At 40.7% G+C, this 19,137-nt stretch overlaps 1 protein-coding gene across 2 annotated transcripts in view; it reads right to left on the bottom strand.

The window, feature by feature from the left end:
- Positions 1–1,136: 1,136 nt before the first annotated feature.
- The window catches only part of DDAH1 (dimethylarginine dimethylaminohydrolase 1), a 145,219-nt gene continuing 127,218 nt past the window's right edge, over positions 1,137–19,137 (bottom strand). For both annotated transcript variants that reach the window (XM_020877224.2, XM_070467815.1), the window contains exons 5-6: positions 6,416–6,559; positions 1,137–4,185 (exon numbers count right to left, since the gene is read on the bottom strand). In XM_020877224.2, coding sequence (XP_020732883.1) covers positions 4,069–4,185; positions 6,416–6,559 — 261 coding nt within the window. In that variant the 3' untranslated portion in view covers positions 1,137–4,068. The remainder of the gene's footprint in view (positions 4,186–6,415; positions 6,560–19,137) is intronic.

Raw genomic sequence — 19,137 nt, 5'->3', positions numbered from 1 at the left:
GAGGACTACAGATTTGAGCTCACCCTGCGTGTGTGTGAAAGCTTGTATGCAGAACATTTTTGATAGCCTGAAGACCCCAGCTACTAGGAATGTGGGTATGATGAACATCTGTTATATAACATTCCATATAAATTAGAAAGAGCTGCTGTACAACCATATCATGAAATATTCAGGGCTGTTAAAATTGCTGATATAGATCTATATTTATTGACACGGAGAGGTGGCCACCATATATTGCCAAGTGAAGGAAGCAGGTTATGAAACAGTGTAATTATGTAAAATTATCCCATATTTATATCTGTATCTGTGAGGATATTCTCCAAAAATTTTTAAAAAATATTTATGTATTTGGCTGTGCCAGTTCTTAGCTGCAGCATGCAGGATCTTCATTGTGGCATGCAGGCTCTTAGTTAGAGCATATGGGATCTAGTTCCCTGACCAGGGTTTGAACCTGAGCACCCTGCTTTGGAACTTGAGTCTTAGTCCCTGGACCACTAGGGAAGTCCTTTTCCAAAATGTTAATAGTAGCTATCTGTAGATGATAAAATTTGGGGTATTTTTTCCTATGTTTTATGTTTTTTGGGGGGGATGGTGTGATTTTTATTTTTGCGACGAGCAGTTATTATCTTTACAATCAAAAAAGAGAACAATGAAGCTACTTTCAGTTTGCAAAAAATTGTTGGAAATAAAAAGCCTCATTAAAAATCCTTCAAATTTCCTTAAAAAAAAATGCTTACTGTAAAATAAACAAAACAAAAAACCAAGCTCTTATATGAGCATAGGAAAAAAACTGTTTAACTGTCCCCATAACTGAGCCATATTATAATGTGCTGACGACAGTTAGGAGTAAAAGAAACCAGGGAAGCTGTTTCGAGGAGGAACACGTGTGAAACAAGGTCTCCTGACCAGGCATGGATAATATGCATACTTTTTAAGCACCAGAAGGATGAAGTATCCCTCAATTATCATTTTAATCCAAGCTTTGGATGGCAGCTGATTTACAGATATAGTATGTCTAATCCCATGTCTTATAGGAAAAAAACAAAACAAAACCTTCCCATCTCTGATAGCAAGGAAATGGTGATTTCATTCACCATAGAAGTTTCTGTTGCAAAAAAGAGACACAGGCTGTCAAGCACAGTACAACTCACACTTTATTCCATCGTGATTGGTATACTTGTAGGATCAGGACAGCAAGAGACTAAAATCAGTGCAGAACTTCTCTGGACTAAAGGGCCGTGAAAGGCATTACTGGTTTTGGCACACATAGTGGATAATCATACATGGCCTGCAACAGGATGGTCAGTAAGATAAAATGCACAATAAATCTAACACCATGTGGAAATCATTTCTGAGTTCTGTAGGATGTTAAGGAGTAAATAATTACAAAGATTAACATGCAACTCTAAATAAGTCACATTGTTCATCTGCAGACTATTTCCCCCCTTCAGGATGAAGAGATAGCCTTAGGAATCTGTTCACAGTAGCTTGAAAGAGCAATCAATACACAGGAGAGAGATCTGCCTGCTGATTTCTATAGCAATCTGTCACAGTTGAGAAATAATGCCGCATCATGTACTTTCTCTATATTGTCCTTAGTAAGTTGAATCTTATTGATCACGAGATTCTGACTCAACTGTTATTTACTTACATACAATTTCTAATGTCCTTATAATGTCAAAAAGCAGTTTTTATTAGTTTATCCTTGTAAATCACACGGGACAAAAGAGGAACCTATATAATGGGCTAGTGGGTTATATTTCCTCTTCAAAGATAATATTATGCCGATGAGTACACCAAAGAAAGAATATTAGTATTCTGCAAGTATATTAGGTTTTCACATCATCATATCACAGAGAGGGTCCAAAGAAGCCAGTCTTGTAGGTGACTGAACAGTGCAGAATAAGATTCTGTAGAAGAGGCACATAAATTCTAAGTGATTTCTTAAGACAAAGAGAAGGAAAGATGGAAAGACACAAAGAAAAAGAAAAGTGAAAACAACCCTCTGTTAGAACCAACTGTTCAAAAGAAAAATTGATCCACTTTCAATTTACTAAACATAATAGAGAACAGTTCTTTAATTTGGAATGATAGAAATAGAGATATTGAGAATCATAAGCCAGTTAGCTTTACTAGTAAGCCTGAAGTGGTTCATTGCATTCGTTTTCCCGTGGTTGTTTTTGAGATGTTGATCTCTCCCAGGGAGGATTTCTGTTTTTGCCAGCATAGGGCCAGATTTAACCCAAAAGGGCAGCTATAACTGCTGAGGACAATTTTTATTTATTAACTTGAACATGTGGGTGACATTAATTCTCTCTGTGGCAAAAACATATTGTCCACCCATGATGAGACAGTTGGAAATATGACAGTGATCAAGATATGTTTTAGTCATAGGATGCATGAAATTAGATATTTGTACATGATATGAATATTAAAGTTAAGCATAAAGAAAAAAGAAGGAGGAGAAGGAATTTCTTCAAAGTCTGACATAAAATCATCAAGTAAAAAAAAATAGTGGTTAAGGATGTCTTGTAGGCTCAGAAGTTTCTTACTTCCATTCGCTCAGGAGGAGATAGAATAAATGAAGGTATTCTCTGTTGGTCACCAAACATAAGGAATGTCTGATTACAAACCTGTAGGTGAGCAGAGCAAGGCTTGAAGTAGCATTTCTTAAACTCACTGAATCTTAAGAAGCCATAGGCAATCTAGGAAAGGTGGAGATGATTGGGCAGTTTGATAACATGCCTGGATCAGTCACCATTCCTTGGAAAGTACCATTTCCCCGGGTTGCTAAAAGGCTGATTCTTTCAGGTTTAAGTAAAAGACAACTATCTCTCCCTTTGCTGCAGCATTGTTCTTTGTTAAGAGATTTGTATCAGTTTAAGCTTGTGTAACAGGAAGGCCAGTCAGGAAATAAATTTTAATTGAATTCCACAGTAAATGTTCATGGATATTTCAAAGTAGAACTGTCTGTTGTCTATGGTTGGTTTCAAGCACCAAGTCTATCACTTCCTGAACATGCTCCAATTGGCTTGCACTAGCCCATCCATAATCATTTTTAGATGTAATGTCTCTCTTGAAAGGAATAACTCAGTAGATCAGGAAAAGTGTAGGGGTAGAAGGGTGGAAACAGGGTGAGTTACAACCGGGGGAAATGAAAGTGAGTTAAATGAAAAAAATTCAGTCTATTCCTCAAGGTCTGGAAATGGCCAGTAATAAAGCAAAAATTCATGGAATGTGGAATGTGACTTAAAGACTTCCTGAAGTGTTGTACCCATGGACTGTTTCCAAGCTTCTTGATCTGCAGCCCCCTAGCAACCATCTGATGCTAAATTCACCTTCCTAGGTGTGGTGCCCCACTTCTGGAATTTAGATCTCTGGGGCAAACTCCATCGGGGATTGCCTCTGTGTAGTTAAGTCTCCCCTCAACAGCTGCTCTGATTTTGGTCGCAGTTCTGCTAAGGTGCCTCTTGGACCCTTTTGGGGGTGAGTGGTGTGATGGCAGAAGATGCAACAGTGAGGCAGAGAAGACTAGTGAGAGACAGAGTCCACTTGCAGGAAGGTGTGCAGAAGGCGAGACCCCGGATTCTACCCCAGGCCAAGGTGACGGTGACAGAAGTAGGAAAAGAGGAAAAAAGAGGGAAAAGGAGAGGATCCCTGGACCAGGGAATTTCACAGGAGCCAGAGATGATTATTGACATACAGAAAGAAAACCCAGTTTATCTGACTGATCAAGAAGACATTCTTCAGCATATATTGGCAACTAAATGATTTTCACACAGATAATACAAACACTAAAACAAGTGTTTCCTTACTAGTATTATTCACATTTCAATGGTTCATTAGCTCTATATTTTCTAGATTGCTTAACTCGTTGAGCAAACCCACAGTTTTAGGTACCACTGTGAGGGAGGGGGTGGGGGAGGTGCAGAAGGAAGGAATGAAACAGAATTGTAAACCAGGGTTAGTGGCGCGGCGGCACAGGAGATTGTCAACCAAAACGACAGGAGTGGGTACAGTTACCGCCTTAGGAGGGCAGTACTGCCCACGCAAGGGAGGGACTGCGACTCAGGAGTCTACTTTCTTGTTAATGAAAACCGAGGAGCAGGTCAGCAGCCCGTCCACCTTTTCAAGTTCAGAATTGCTCACGGGGATCAGCATATGGTCCTTCAGCTTTTCATAAACCTGCAGGAGGAATCAAGGAAAAGTAGAGAAGGTTCAGCTTCTGCCTCTGTTTTCCCTGCCCCCCCGCCCCCACCCCCTCCGCCTGGGACAGATCATTCATTTAGCTTGTGAGTTTAGGCTTTCCATACAGGGAACCCCAAGGTATGCATGACATTGAGACCACACCCATGCCCACAGCGAAACCCATAAAGCGAGCAGCACTGGTTAACCACTAGCTCTCTGCTCTAACCTCAAAGCCAAAGATGTGTCAGAAATGTGGTTGTTACTAGAAAGGCCTTTATTCTGCCCTTGTCAGTGCTGGATTAAGTGATATATGAGGCTGTGGCCTTGATTTCAGTCTGAGTATGACTCTCTCTCCACACTTTAAAACCCTCTCAACTATAATGTTTCTTTCCTTAACAAGCCAACTAGAAACACTTGCCAAGATATGATTTAAGTGAAGGGTTTCAGGTCAAAGTGCTTTTAAATGATAGGTGTGAATTTTAGAGCATCTTTTGACATGAATAGAAAGAAAGCATGTGTCAAGCCTTCAAATAAACAGTAAACAGATTTTTCTCTGATGATAAATCAAATCAAAGTTAAAAAAAAAATCACTTGAAAATATACTGTCTAAAACCAATCCACCATGCTTCTGTAGAGTGTACGTGTTTCCTTAAAATTCGGTACCGTGGTTAATTAAGAGTGCTGGAATTAGAGCTGCGCTCCAGCCCCAATTCTGTCAACTCATGGTTTCAAGTGTGATTTCAGTTAATTAGCATCCCCATGGGATTATTTCTCTGTAAGACTGGAATAATATTAGTGCCTGCATGGGCTGCTGTAATGGATGAATAAGACAATGCATACATCACGCCAGGCACAGTGCCTGGCACAGAGAAAGCCCTCTATAAACATGAATAGTGTTACTGTTTTTGGTGATAGGCCCAGGGCTGAATTCAGAAGCAGTTAATGATAATTCCACGATCACATGGTTGATGTGGCTGAAGAGGTAGGTTTGAACAATCCAGAGCTCCATTTCCCCAAGTAAGTTCAGTGACCAGGGTGCTTACTGATACTGCAGATTCCAGGGTGGGAGCCCAGGAACCTGTATTTTTAACAACTTTGATGTACATTAAGGTATGAGATCCAGTATTCATCTGAGAGCTGGTTAAGACACAGTCTGGGGGGGGGGTGGTCAGAGGTCCTCTATTTTCCTCAGATTCACACTTTTGGCCACGAAAAAAAAAATCTGTTTATCCTCCTCCCCTTCTCCCTTTTTAATCTGCTGAGGGAAGATCCTGATTATGAGAATCAGTCTAGTAATTACATAGTGCCGAATTTTTAAAAGGTAGCAAAACTGTTTTATAAACAGTTTATAAAAACCTAAGATACATGCATATAAAAAAGAAAGATCAATGGCTATTAAGGTTCTTCTGTAATGCTTTGTATAGATATCTTGTTCCTTTGGGCAGAGATGATGCTGAAATGCCTAAAACGGATATGAACCCTTGAAGGATCTATGGATGAGCACCCTTGGATCTGTGTGGTGTGATTAAATTGAAATTACTAAAGTATACAGGTAAGACTGGCAGAGTGCTCAGAAAGGCTGGGAAAACCAGTCTTTCTCTCAGACCAGGAAAGAATTCCATACTGAGGAGGCAATTCCCTGTTTAGAACACAAATGAAGAGATACTTGTAGGGCTGGTTCTGAGTGTGCAATATTTTATATTTCTTCCTGCTCTCTCCTTTCTAGACTTTGCTGCCTAGGATGGTAGCCCCTGCTTTTCTGCAGCCCTGACAACGAGCAGTCTTCTCTTGGGTCATTCCTACTTCTCTGCCTTAAGGAATAAATGACCCTCTGATGAGCGGTAGCTTAGATTTGTCAGAAATAATAACACAGTTGACCTGTGTAGGTCTCTATGCTTGATGGGCATGTGAGTGTCAGGAAGTACATTTAATCAGAGCTGGAGCACAGACTCGGGAGATCCAATACTCATTTGAAGGCTCTGAATACCAGGCATGATCATCTCAATTACTCTGCATGCATTACTGACCAATGACACTAATGAGAAGAGCGAGCTAAATAAACTTTCCTTTGGCCCTAAATTATGTTATCCTTTTGGCTTTCCTAATGATGTGTATAGGGGGAAAGGAAGCCCCTGTTATTTATCACTCGATCATCAAAAAAATCCTTAGGCAGGAAGGCTTCGAGGAGGTCTCCCCAGCTACTGTGGCAGGAAGGACGTTTTATTACCTTTGCACTTTCTGGGTACTCTTCTGGGGTTCGGTGCAGCAAGACGTGGCCTTTGCTGGGGATATTCAGGTACAGGCAGTTTGCGGCTGTGTCATCAGGCACCGTGAGTTTGTCGTAGCGATGATCACTCATCTGTTGCATGATCTATAGAAAGATACAAAGCGGGCCTAAGCAGACTGTCTCCCACATCGGCCAACAGGCGGGCAATGTGGCAGGATAAAAACTTGCAACCTACACCTAAGCATTCTCCTTTGTGTTGAAGTTCGTCCATTACCTCCTGTCACTTAAAACCAGAAAAGGAAAACCAGATGTAACTATGGTTCTCTGGAAGAATTGTAAGGGTTCTTTTAAAAGTGTTTTTAAGGGTTCTAAAATGATTATTTTTTTCTAGTTTTTGTTCATAGATCTATCAGAAAGACACAGAGACAAAAGGCCGCACTGGGGTTTTGATGATACCCTTGGCTGAGTTAGCAGGACTGCCTGGTCTATAGGGCAAAGGACTATAGCAACAATCAGAATGGTCAATTAATTGATTTAGCAATAACTGCACACATACACGCACAAACATGATTTCTTCTTCTAGGTGCATTTATTAATAAACTGAATTCACTTGTCTGTTAGCAGGTGCTGTCCTAAATAAAATGAGCATAAAAATCCCCTGGGGGAGGTGAATGTTAAAATCATATTCCAAGGTCCCACCCCTAGGGATTCTGGTTTGACAGATTTGAGATGAGGAACAGAAATTTGTATTCTGAGGTCCTTCCGGGTAATTCTGAGGGAGATGGTCCCTGGACCACACTTGGAGAAAAACCGACTTAGTAAGTCTATTAATCAAGTGAAGGGTTTATTAGTACCCTAGTATGCTGCTGCTGCTGCTTCTAAGTCGCTTCAGTCGTGTCCGACTCTGTGCGACCCCATAGACAGCAGCCCACCAGGCTCCCCCGTCCCTGGGATTCTCCAGGCAAGAATACTGGAGTGGGTTGCCATTTCCTTCTCGAAGGCATGAAAGTGAAAAGTGAAAAGTGAAAGTGAAGTTGCTCAGTCATGTCCGACTCTTAGCAACGCCATGGACTGCAGCCCATCAGGCTCCTCCGTCCGTGGGATTTCCCAGGCAAGAGTATGGGAGTGGGGTGCCATTGCCTTCTCCGAGTACCCTAGTATAAAACAACTTAAAAATAAGACAGATGAATTCTACAAAGAATTAAAAATATTGGTATCTCATCTTTAGCCCCTCAACAAATTAAAACAAAAATGCAAATAACAACCTCCCCCACCCCCTACTCCCACCCCATAACATCAAAAATGAAAACAAGTATTATTTTGGGCTTACTCTTGTATCTTCTTTTCATTCTTTATCATTTTCTGTATGTCTGAAAGAATCTGCCAAAATGTCATGCCATGAAGGTACAACAAGATCTTTTCATTGTCTGGTTCTAACCTACATTTCCAGCTAGGTCTTTTACCCCTCGATATCTGTGTGGAAATGGGCCTCATGTTACTGCCGCCCAGAGTTAAGTCTCTTGCACATTAAGTCACAGAGCCACTGGACAGTAAGATTTATGTTGGGAAAGAGCAGAAGAGACAGGATGTGAAGAGTATAGATGGTAAGGTCTTCATGACTCACCATCAGGTAAACCATTCTCTTTTCCTAGTGGGAGCTATGTCAAGGGCAGACAGAAACCAGAAGTAATGTGGAATATCCTTCATAGAGAAGGAAACATCGGGAGTGGGGATGAGCTTAAGCACTGTATCAAAGACTCAAAGATGCGAAGATAAACAGGAAAATATCCAGTTTTTGAAGAGGTCACAGCCTACTGGAGGAGACTGTCAGACAAATAGACAATTGTATTACAGTAAGAACAAGCAGGGCACCATGCTAACAATTTTATGTGTATTATTGAATCCCCAAATTCCTATTTTCCAGATCAAGAAAATGAACTGAGAGAGGTCAAAAAACTTGACCAAGCTCATGCAGGTAGATTTAAATCTAGATTTGTGCAACTCAAAACTTAATTTATTAATCATCTCACTTTGCTCTTTTTCTTAACCTCCAGAGCTGCAGCAAAATCTTTGTCCTACAAAGTACCATGTTGTTTATTTTTCACTTATTTGCTACTTTTAATGTATGATAAAAACTGACCATGGTACCATTAATCATGGCACTATTTATTCTCTTTTCATGTGCAATCCTACTATGGCATGGTACAGTTTGGACTTGACTGGACATCTCTCTTGTGCTTTTTAATTTAAATTGTTCCCTGAGGGGATAGACCCATAGGATGAATCACCCACCAGTAGGGTGGGCTCTTCTTTAACACCTAGACTGAGAAACCTTAGACCTATTCAATACATATGGGCTTCCAAGGTGGCTCAGTGGTAGAGAATCTGCCTGCCAATGCAGGAGATGAAAGAGAATCAGGTTCAATCCCTGAGTTGGGAAGATCCCCTGAAGGAGGAAATGGCAACCCACTTCAGTATTCTTGCCTGGAAAATCTTATGGACAGAGGATCCTGGCAGGTTACAATCCATGGGGTTGCAAAGAGTCAGACATGACTGAGAACAGCATAGCAGCAGCAGCCATTCAATATATGGACAATTAAGAACTAGTCTAAGCAAATTATCAATATATTCAACTTAGCTCTCTTTTAGACATGGATATGCTGCAAAATAATATGAAAAGGCATGTTTAAGAGAAAAAAATCCAAACCCAAGTAACTCTCTTCTCTTAGGAATTGCTATTTAATTATATCTTATGCAGACTTTCTTTTGGTTGCTTTCAAAACACAGTAATAGTAGCTTCCCTTTATCATTGTGTGGGAAGGGACACATTAAGACCATGAACTCGAGTAAGACCCGGGTTTGAGTCTCAGTTCTTTCCTTTGTGAGCTATAGAAATTCAAGCTCTTTTTTTTTTCACTTCTTCGTTTCCTCATCTATTGTTGTTCAGTTGCTCAGTTGTGTCTGACTCTTTGAGACCACATGTACTGCAGACTCCTCATCTATAAAACTGGGATGATAATGGTCTTTCACACATTTATTATGAAAGATAAATGAAGATAATGAACATAATTAGGCACTGTATTAATCCCTTAATTAGCTACTAGTATTTTACCGCAGCATGATCAGACAAACGGGGTTCATGTGTCCAGCCTGCAGTCCCATCTACTGTTCTAGCAAACTTTGCCTTGAACCTCACACTTAAGATAGTCTGTTTTGAGGTAAAGAAAGCTCCTATGGCTCTTAGTACAAGATGAGCTGAAAGAGAAAGAAGCATAGCAAGTTCATACCTCACAGGCCTGACTATAACTTCAATGGTCCCATGAGCAGCCTGGCAAATTCCCCACCTTTCAGTCTGACTCATGCTTGTCCGGGGGTGACTATGAAGCAGAAACATGGAATGCTGTGCATTCCAGAGGAAGTGTTATCAAGGATGTTATCAGTGCTGACTTCTTGTTTAACCATGAAGGGACAAACCAGAATCTCCAAGGCTATGCCTACCTCAGAAAGTTCCCAGTTTCTCTGGAATAACGGAGACTGAACACTTCATTTCCTGCTGTGCTTTGCTTAGCCGGCCTTCAGCTCGCATCATGCTCCCTCCTATGCACCCCCTTCGCCCCCCCAAGCTTCTAGTTTGAACAATACCACCCCACTTCCTATGTGCTTGATTTGTTGTTCTTCAGTTAACGGTGTTTATGTGAAATTCTAATAGCTGTTTTTCCTGACTCTTTAATGTTTCTCTCCCTTCCGGGTCTTATATGTATGATTTATAACTTCTGGTGGGGACATTCCTAAAATTACTGACATAAGGGTCAGGACCCAACCTAACATTGTTTGAGGATAGTTTCACTTTTTTTCCACCACTATGAGGAAAGGAATTATAATATTCTTAGTGGGTAAATACTTTAATGCTGGGAATACATAAAGTAATTCACTGATAAATTCTATTGAGAGATACTCTTAAAATAAATGTCTAAATGAAACCAACAAGGCCACCTTAGGAGAAGCTTTGCAATTAATTTATCAAGGCCCCATGGTTATCATTTTAAGACAGGTTTAAAAATATGCCAAAAGAAATGACATTTAATAATAGAACAGACCCCGTTTGGAGCAGTGAGTAGTCCTGCTTAACTATGGAAGAAAAATTACAAAAGCTCTGTCAAGCGTAGTCTTTCTAAATTAAAAGGATTTAGGAAATGGTAACTATAGATAATAAACAAAAAATTACATTTTTTCCATGAAAAAGCTAAAGGCACTTATTCTAAACACAAAGGATTTCCATCTTTTGGGACAAAGAACAGGTTTTTCTTTTCCTGTTAGTCATTATTGTCTTTTTTCTTATGTGCTGTTATTGTCTGAATAAGACAGCTTGCGTTTATTTATAGCTGGGTTCAGGAGATGTATGTATATACAGAACGCAGGGCGCTTGCCATCCAGAGGGGAATGCACAGAAAAAGATCCAGGAGATTGTGAGTCTATCTCGCATCTTTCCCCTGTTGTGCTGGAATGGCACTGTGAGGATATAAGAAGGTGCTTGTAGCCCTCCTGGCAGGGCATCACCTCAATGATGGAGCCACCATGAGGCGGAGAAACAGGCTTTGTGGATGCTCGGCAGCCTTTGTTAAAAGATGAGCATCATTTCAAATATCCCGAGAATGTGGCTGTTGGGCTGTTTAGTTCTATGTCCCAACATTTTTTCCTAAAAAGGGGTGGAGGAGGTGTATTGCTCCAAAGCTGTGTGTAAAGTGTACTTTTAACCCCAGGGACTGTACTTCCTGCTTCTCACTGTCCTGGGAGCCAGAATGAAAAGGAGAAAGCCCCTAAACCGACAAGGTCCCCAGAGGCCCCGGATTCCGGGTAACACACAGGATTTCCACAGGGCTTCGGGAGAAGATCTGAAGGCTAAATCGCTGTTCTGAACTTCTTTTCTGACTTTTGCCATTTTCCAAAGGAGTTATTCCACTCACTATGTGTGCTGTGCTGTGCCTAGTTGCTCAGTCGTGTCTGACTCTTTGCTACCCCATGGACTGTAGCCCGCCAAGTTCTTCTGTCCATGGGATTCTCCAGGCAAGAATACTGGAGTGGGTTGCCATGACCTCCTCCAGGGGATCTTCCCAACCCAGGAATCAAACCCAGGTCTCCTGCATTGCAGGCAGATGCTTTACCAGCTGAGCCACCAGGGAAGCCCAGGAATACTGGAGTGGGTAGCATATCACTTTTCCAGGGGAACTTCCCGACCCAGGAATCGCAACCGGGTCTCCTGCACCACAGGTGTAGTTTTTACCAACTGAACTACTCAGGACAGGATACAACTGGCGTTCTGTCCAATTCCACTGTCTTCCTGGAGCTCCCCCTTCAGGCCTGGCACGATGGCAGTGGAAGGTTGGGAACCTAGACAAGATGCCAAGTTAACCTGGGCATGGATTAGGCCTTCAGAAGATGATAATCTATAATTTAAGCTAGGTCAAGGGTAAACTAGCTGTAAAATGAAAGTCAGCGTCACTTCTGACACAGGCATCTCCTTAACTAAGAAGGCACGCAGCCCTGGGAGGAAATGGCTCTGAGAATCATCTTGGCCACGTCCTGGTGGTCTGTTACACAGCTGCTCATCCAAAGGAACCCACATTGCTCCCCAGAGGGGAGCTGTCACAAAACAGAGTGGGAAACGTCTGGCTTCCAGCCCAAGATAATTTGCATGGCTAGTTGCATTAACAACCAGGCATTTCCGGCAGTTCCCAACATTTCTGGGAATTTTCTCATCCAAAGGGTCTGGAAGGCAATTTCATTCTCTCACTTGTTACTTACTCATGGTTTCTTTGTACTACATCACTTATTTTGAAAAACTTCCCAGGCTATGTTGTTTCACAGAACAATGTAGGACGCATTGGTCAAATACCAAGGCAAAGTTGTATAGAAGGTGATTAAAGATGTTTAGGAAACAAAGCACATTTTTGGCTGGCTCATACCGGATCTTCCTATGAAGCATACATATGTATTCATCTTAACATATCAAAGTGGAACCAACTCAATAAAACAACTCATTATAGATTCTATTGAGATATACAGTATATGATGTCAAGCACACTTTTCATTGCTCCTGGACATCTAAAATCATTCATACATTTATTTATCTACCCATCAATCAAGAGTTTATTGAGAATTTGACAATATACCAGGCATCAAGTCCTGGCAGTGCTTTTAAGGCTCAGTCAAATAGCTATGAATGACATTCTAGAATTGATATCATGCTTTCATTTTTTAATAGTGTTTCCATGGATCAGCTCAAAATGAACACAACCCGAGTGAGGCTGCCTTTTAAACAACCTCTCTGAATTGATGGGTTGTATAGATCCTAAGAATGAAGTTGCATGGTTCTTTCTAGTTAAATCTGGGCAAACTTTCAATGCCAAATATTTCCTTCCAAGCTAGCTGACATTTCCTCCATAAATTATCTCATGTTTGGAGCTGCTGCTTTTACTCAGATCATATGGGCCACATGAAAATGTGGAGGAAAGATTTCTTCTGTTATTCAAACTACAACCACAAGTCACAAAAACTATTTCCGGAAGGAATCCTCAAACACAATGATTTCTGTGGAAGGCTGGGACCCGCACCCCCGCCCCTCCCAACTCTATAAGACCACTCTGAGCTCTGTGGAGGGCTGAGGAACAGAGTAGGGGCAGAAGGAACAAGTATCAATTCTCTGGGTGAGTTACAGCCCTGATTTAAATTTTTGACTCAAGGAATGGAGAGGAAAAAAATCAGACCAAAGCACCCCTCCCCAAATGCAAAGTCTAGCATTCTTCCCTCCCTTCTTCCCCCGTCATGCTTCTCTATGACTAGCTGTGTAGCAGATGCAAATCCCCCACAGTCTTATCCTTATGTCTTGAATAAGTACAGTAGACAGCTGCCTACTTGACTACTGAGGTCATGCTCTGGCTTTGCTTCTCCAGATACCTACACCCTAAATTCAGCTCCTAAAATCTCATCATCAAAAATTAACTTCCCTGGGTATTGGGAACTGGAAGATCTTTCAGTTTCCCTTGGGTCATTCGATAACAAGAAAGAATTGAAGTGTTTATTGAGCTATCTTCTAATTATTGATGGTTCATCTGTTTTCACTCCTTTCTTCAACAATTCATTTTACAGATAAGAAAGCCAAGGTTCAGACAAATTCAGTAATTTGTCCAAGGTCACACATGCAGACAGAAATCCAGGATCCAGGTCCAGGTGAGTCAGCCTCCAAATGCCCACCATTTTGTGGTCACATCAATCTGCCACCTTTGCAAATAGCCCTTGAAAGATTAGACTCAGAGCTCACTAATTGAGTCTGTGGGCTAATTTTTCCTGTAGATACAGTTTATTTGACATGCACATATTTTTAAAAGTTTGCATTAAGTGCATTTTGGACAGAGAAGCTCTGACCCCTGAAGTTGTCTGAGTTTGCTATTAGACTACAAAGGTTGGTTTCCTCAGAGATAGCTACTCTATTTTTTAAGTAGATGAAGGAAGAGAAAAGCCTTCAGGAATAGAAAAGGACAGTGGGTGAAGAGGCATTATCACGTCTAGAGCAGCAGAGGGGCAAGCTCAAGGGTGAGAGATGAGAAACGGCCAAACATGCACACTTTGTAATGATGCCCATGTCCAGCTCTGCTGACTCGGACCCCACCACTGGTGGATTAAGGCTTAGTCTATGTATGAGCACATGATTCCTTGGTTATCTCATCAGGTACCCATTTAAACTTTTTTTTTGCAATAACTGTGATTGTTTTGCTTTGAGACAATCAAAATCCTAGACCTGGTGTGCTTGGCCACTTGTGAAACAGTCGCTTGGGGGTTAGAGGAGAGCACACGAAAGAGCATTCGTTTTTGTTTCTTTTCTGGAACAGTGTGAAGAAAATCACCATCGGGACTTCTAATTGCTCTACAAAACTGTACTCATAGCCTGAGTACAGGCTAAAGAAAAAAGTCTTTAGCATGTGTTCAGTGCCCTGAGATCTTCAGCTCCAGGCGGTAGTATGCTGGTAAATGCGGGGAAAAATATATGCCTGATATACCCATAGAAGTTTATTATAAATTTTACTGTATTATCAAGGATGGGTAGCATATAATCTATAAATAATAATAAAGACTTCAGCGCTCCTGACTGTAATTTTCATATTGCCAATTGATTCTCACAGAATGCTTCTGTTGATTTCTGTGGTTTTTGCATTTGAGGCCAAACCAACAGTTGCAACTGACAAATCAGCAATTAGTCAGTTCCCAAATGGCTGCTGGGTGATATTTTGTTAACAATAGTAAGATAGATGAAACCATGTTTGGCAATGATGAAAGTGACTTCATTGGTAAAGTGCAGAGTAGCTTTTGAATACTGGAAGAATATTTCCTCATTTTCCCTCAATGTAAAGGTTACACACATGATACATTTTTAAGTTTAATCTGCATCATTAAAATTTTTCCCATCAGAATTTGGGATGGACATGTACACACTACTATATTTAAAATGGATAACCAACAAGGACCTACTGTAGCACAGGGAAATCTGCTCAGTGTTATGTGGCAGCCTGGGTGGGAGGGGGGTTTAGGGGTGAAAGGATACATGTGTATGTATGGCTGAGTCCCTTCCCTGTTCTCTTGAAACTATCACATTGTTAATTGGCTACACCCCAATACTGGAGAAGGAAACAGCAGCCTGCTCCAGTATTCTTGCTTGGGAATTCCATGGGCAGAGGAACCTGGAGGGCTATAGGCCGTGGGGTCACAAAGAGTTGGACTTGACTTAGTGACTGAGCACACATACCCCAATACAAAATTAAAAGTTTAAAAAATTTCTCCATCACTTTCTTATGTCTAGAAAATCAGTAAAATCTTAAATGAAGCCCTGTTTTGTAGCTTTGCTGATTTCTGTGGTGCAAACATTCTCACCGAAGCCAATTTCAAGTTACCACTGTGATATTATTGAATATGGCATTGGGAAGGGATGTGCATGGGCACTGTTACATGACACTACCATATACACAAACAGATGGAAACATAAGGGCATGGCTAATGGTAAAATGTAGTAATATCATTAGGAAGTTACTACCTTTTTTAAAACAAAATTTACTTAGTTATAAGTTTATACAATTTGATTTTTAATAATAGATGTGTTTAATAAGCACCTGTCAAAATTCCCCCAAATGTAACAGTTGGCCTGGGTAAGCTGGCTGTAGCAAACCACTGCCCTATACAGGGGGTTTCATGGTTTTATAAGACTTGGTTCTTGAATTTCAGCATAAGGTGACTTTTCATAGAAAGTTACTTTAAGTCACCCTCCACTTTCTTTGTTAGTACCACGGATAACTTTAGTTTTAAAATTTGGCTCATGTAGCTCTTGTTTTCTCATGGCAGACAATATTTGAGGATTAGCTTTCAATGAGCTTTTGAAATACACTAATGGTATAAGGTATCATGAATACTTAAAAGGAAGGATAGCCAATTGGATTTGCTAAACAGGAGCCTAAACTCAATGAAGCTTTCAAACATACAAGAGAAGATGACTGATTGGAAACTTAAAGTCTAATTGTCCTACGTGTAAAGAGGAAATGAGAATTCACAGTTTACATTATTAAACTTGGCTCCAATTTAAATTATTGTTCCCCTTTTATACCATCTTTCCCTTTCATTTCCAGTTAGGTTATTTTGCTATACTCCTTCCATCTTTGTAAGCTACTTAAGAAATGAGGTGATGTATGATTACATAATTTCAAACAGTTCTTCTAAAGACATGTTTTTAAATTATAAATTAAAATACAAGTTATAAAAATACATAACACAAGTTTTTTGTATGAGTCAAATATGAAAAAAGTTCTATTGGACTTAATGCAACTGTACACATTTGTCAAAGCCCATTGAACTGTACATTTAAAGCTTGTGAATTTTATTGTATGGAAATTATGTTTCACAAAAGCTGAATTTAAAAAGTCGAAGCCCTCTTTCTCCCTCTCTAATCCATTGTTGGCTTTTCTCTTCTCCCTTTCCTTATGGGAAATTACTATTAAGTTTGACGTAGGTCCTTCAGACTATTTTTTAACACATGTACATACTCAAAACAGAACCTGTTTATTTCCCACTGAATTTGTCAGTGAAGGAGCCTGAACATCTGTTTCTAGGGGCCCCAAAGTCCACTTCTCTCAAAGGCCGGTAACAAAAACCTCTTCAGATTTCCTACTTGTGAAGGCAATTTCTGTGATTGTCTTACAGTTACTAATTTTTGCCCATAAATAGTTCTAACGTCTGTATATAATGTTACACAAAAATTGAATAAAATTGGGATTGTATGCATGCGTGCGCGCTAGGTCGCTGCAGTCGTGTCCAACTTTTTTGTGACCCCATGGACTGTAGCCACCGGGCTCCTCTGTCCGTGGGATTTCCCAGGTGAACGTACCCGAGTGGGTTGCCATGCCCTCCTCCAGGAGGTCTTCCCCACCCAGGTATTGAACCTATGTCTCCTGCTTTGGCAGAGGGGTTCTTTACCACTAGTGCCTCCTGGGAAGCCCACTGGGATTGCATATAGCTATTTAATTCCCTACTTCTGAAGGACTCTCTTGTTGTCATGAGCTAGTTGATCTTCAGGAGTCACTGCAGTTGCTAAATGCATCAGGAATAAAAGCCCCTCAACTATGAAATGCTCAGAAATGGAAATTTCTGTGAAACAAGGTTCACAGATCTCACTCCTGTTTTAGGATGGGTTTGTTTAACCTCAGCACTGTCGACATTTTGGGCTGGATAATTATTTGTTTTGGGGGCTGTCCTGTGTATTATAGGAGGTTGAGCATCCTTGGCCTCTACACACTATGTATCAGTAGCATCCACCCTCTTTACCCCCCACATAGTAACAAAAATATCTCCAGATACTGTTGGATGTTTCCTTGAGGGGAAGGGAGGACAAAATTGCCTCTGGTTGAAAACCACTGTTTTAAGAAGAAAGCTATCGAATCTATTAACATTTTAAAAGAAGAGCAGATACTTATGGGAGATAGAAGGAAAAATAACCAGAAAAAGAGAAATCAAACTTCCAAAGAAGTATACCATTTGCTCTTCTATTCTTCCTCTGAATTAATAGGATCCCTGAAAATAAATGGATTGGTATTGAAGAAAACAGCTGTCATCCACACATATCTTATACAAGAAACTCAAATCCTGTAAATGACAACCAAACCATGGCAGATGAAGAAAGCAGCCACCCCACGTCACCTACTTATGTGGGGTGTTTCCTGGACTCTGTTTTACATTTTCGAAATGGGGAGGAGAAACTGTGGTTTCCTCCTGGATTTGGCCTTTGCTAGTGTCAGACAGTGAATGTTGAGAAGGTACTTTGAACACTTCATCAAGCCCACTTCTCTTTTATGGAGTTTAAGAGAGATAAGAAATTAAGTGACTTACCTAAAATCACACAAAGATAGTGAACTGAACTGCAAAGCTAGGACTATACCCTAGTTCTCATGACTCAGTCCAGGCCTTTTCTAGTGATCTTGGTTTGGTGGAGAGAATTTAAGTGGGACAAAGAGGAACAATATCAACCCCTCCCCAGCCTCCTCCTCCACTCCCAAGTTAAGGAGTCTCTCTTCCCTTTCAAGATCTAAAGTAGATTGTCCAGTACAACCTAATTGCATTCCGTGATTTGTGGAATGTCCTAGGCCAGCAGTTCTTGACTTGGGCCACACATTAGAATCATCTGGGGAACTTTAAAAAAATGTGTAGGTTTCTGGGCCCCAATCATAGAGATTCTTTTTTGATTTGGTCTAGAGTAGGGAAAAATGTCACTGTTTCTTTTTAAATGCTCCCTCCTGATGACTATAATATACAGACAGGATTGAGAACCAGTAGTCTGTGCACTCTCTATAACTTTGACCAATTTGGGGAGAGGGGTTGAGAAGGGAAAGGAGGTAGCTGATATTCACATGTTACCTCTGGCCCCACTGAATTAGATCCCTTTAGAAACATAATTGTTTTACAGGCGCTGTCCCTCTTTTAAACGATGTCAACATAAGCTGGGACCCCAGTCTCTCTTTGACTGCCTGGAAAAAAAAGCCCTATTCACCTACAGTAATAGATTGTTCTCAAGTTTGGCAGATTGGAGTACTGCAGTAACAGAGACACTTAAAATAGAATATGAAATGCCAGTGTTCTTCAAAGATTCGACAACTCTGCTTTGTAGTTCAGATCTCTCCTCATTCCCTTTTCTCTGCTCTTTCCCTATCTCCACATTCCTGTTGCTTCTCACAAAGGACGTTTTTGCTTTCTCTTTTGCTGTATTGTCTCCTGCTGATCCCAAGTCTTCAAGGGTCTCACCTTTTACCCCAAAGGCCTTATTGTATTTTCCTAGACAAAGGCAGTTCTCTAAGAATGCAGGGTTTAGCTCTTCTAAGGGCCTGTGGACATTGCGGTTGCTTCCCACACATCCGTTCTCTGCTTTCTTAGTAGTTACCTGAGTTTTCACTTGTATATCCACACCTCCCTGTGAAGCCCACATTATCTGGGGGAAGCTAATTCCACCTCTGACTGCAGGATTGAGACTCTAGGCCAAAGGTTCCTCTATCCGTTCCTCTCTTCCTCTCTTGGTACCCATAAGTGTCCCAGTAATATGTTCATGGGGCCCTCAGGCCAAGAAAAAAGAGTGAAACTCAAACCAAAACAAAAAAATAAACTCTAGCAAATCTAATGCTTTTATTTATTAAGTAGTT

The sequence above is a fragment of the Odocoileus virginianus genome, chromosome 5, assembly GCF_023699985.2.
Source record: "Odocoileus virginianus isolate 20LAN1187 ecotype Illinois chromosome 5, Ovbor_1.2, whole genome shotgun sequence".
In the NCBI taxonomy this organism is placed as follows: domain Eukaryota; kingdom Metazoa; phylum Chordata; class Mammalia; order Artiodactyla; family Cervidae; genus Odocoileus; species Odocoileus virginianus.
This window is presented reverse-complemented; position numbering and strand designations above follow the sequence as displayed.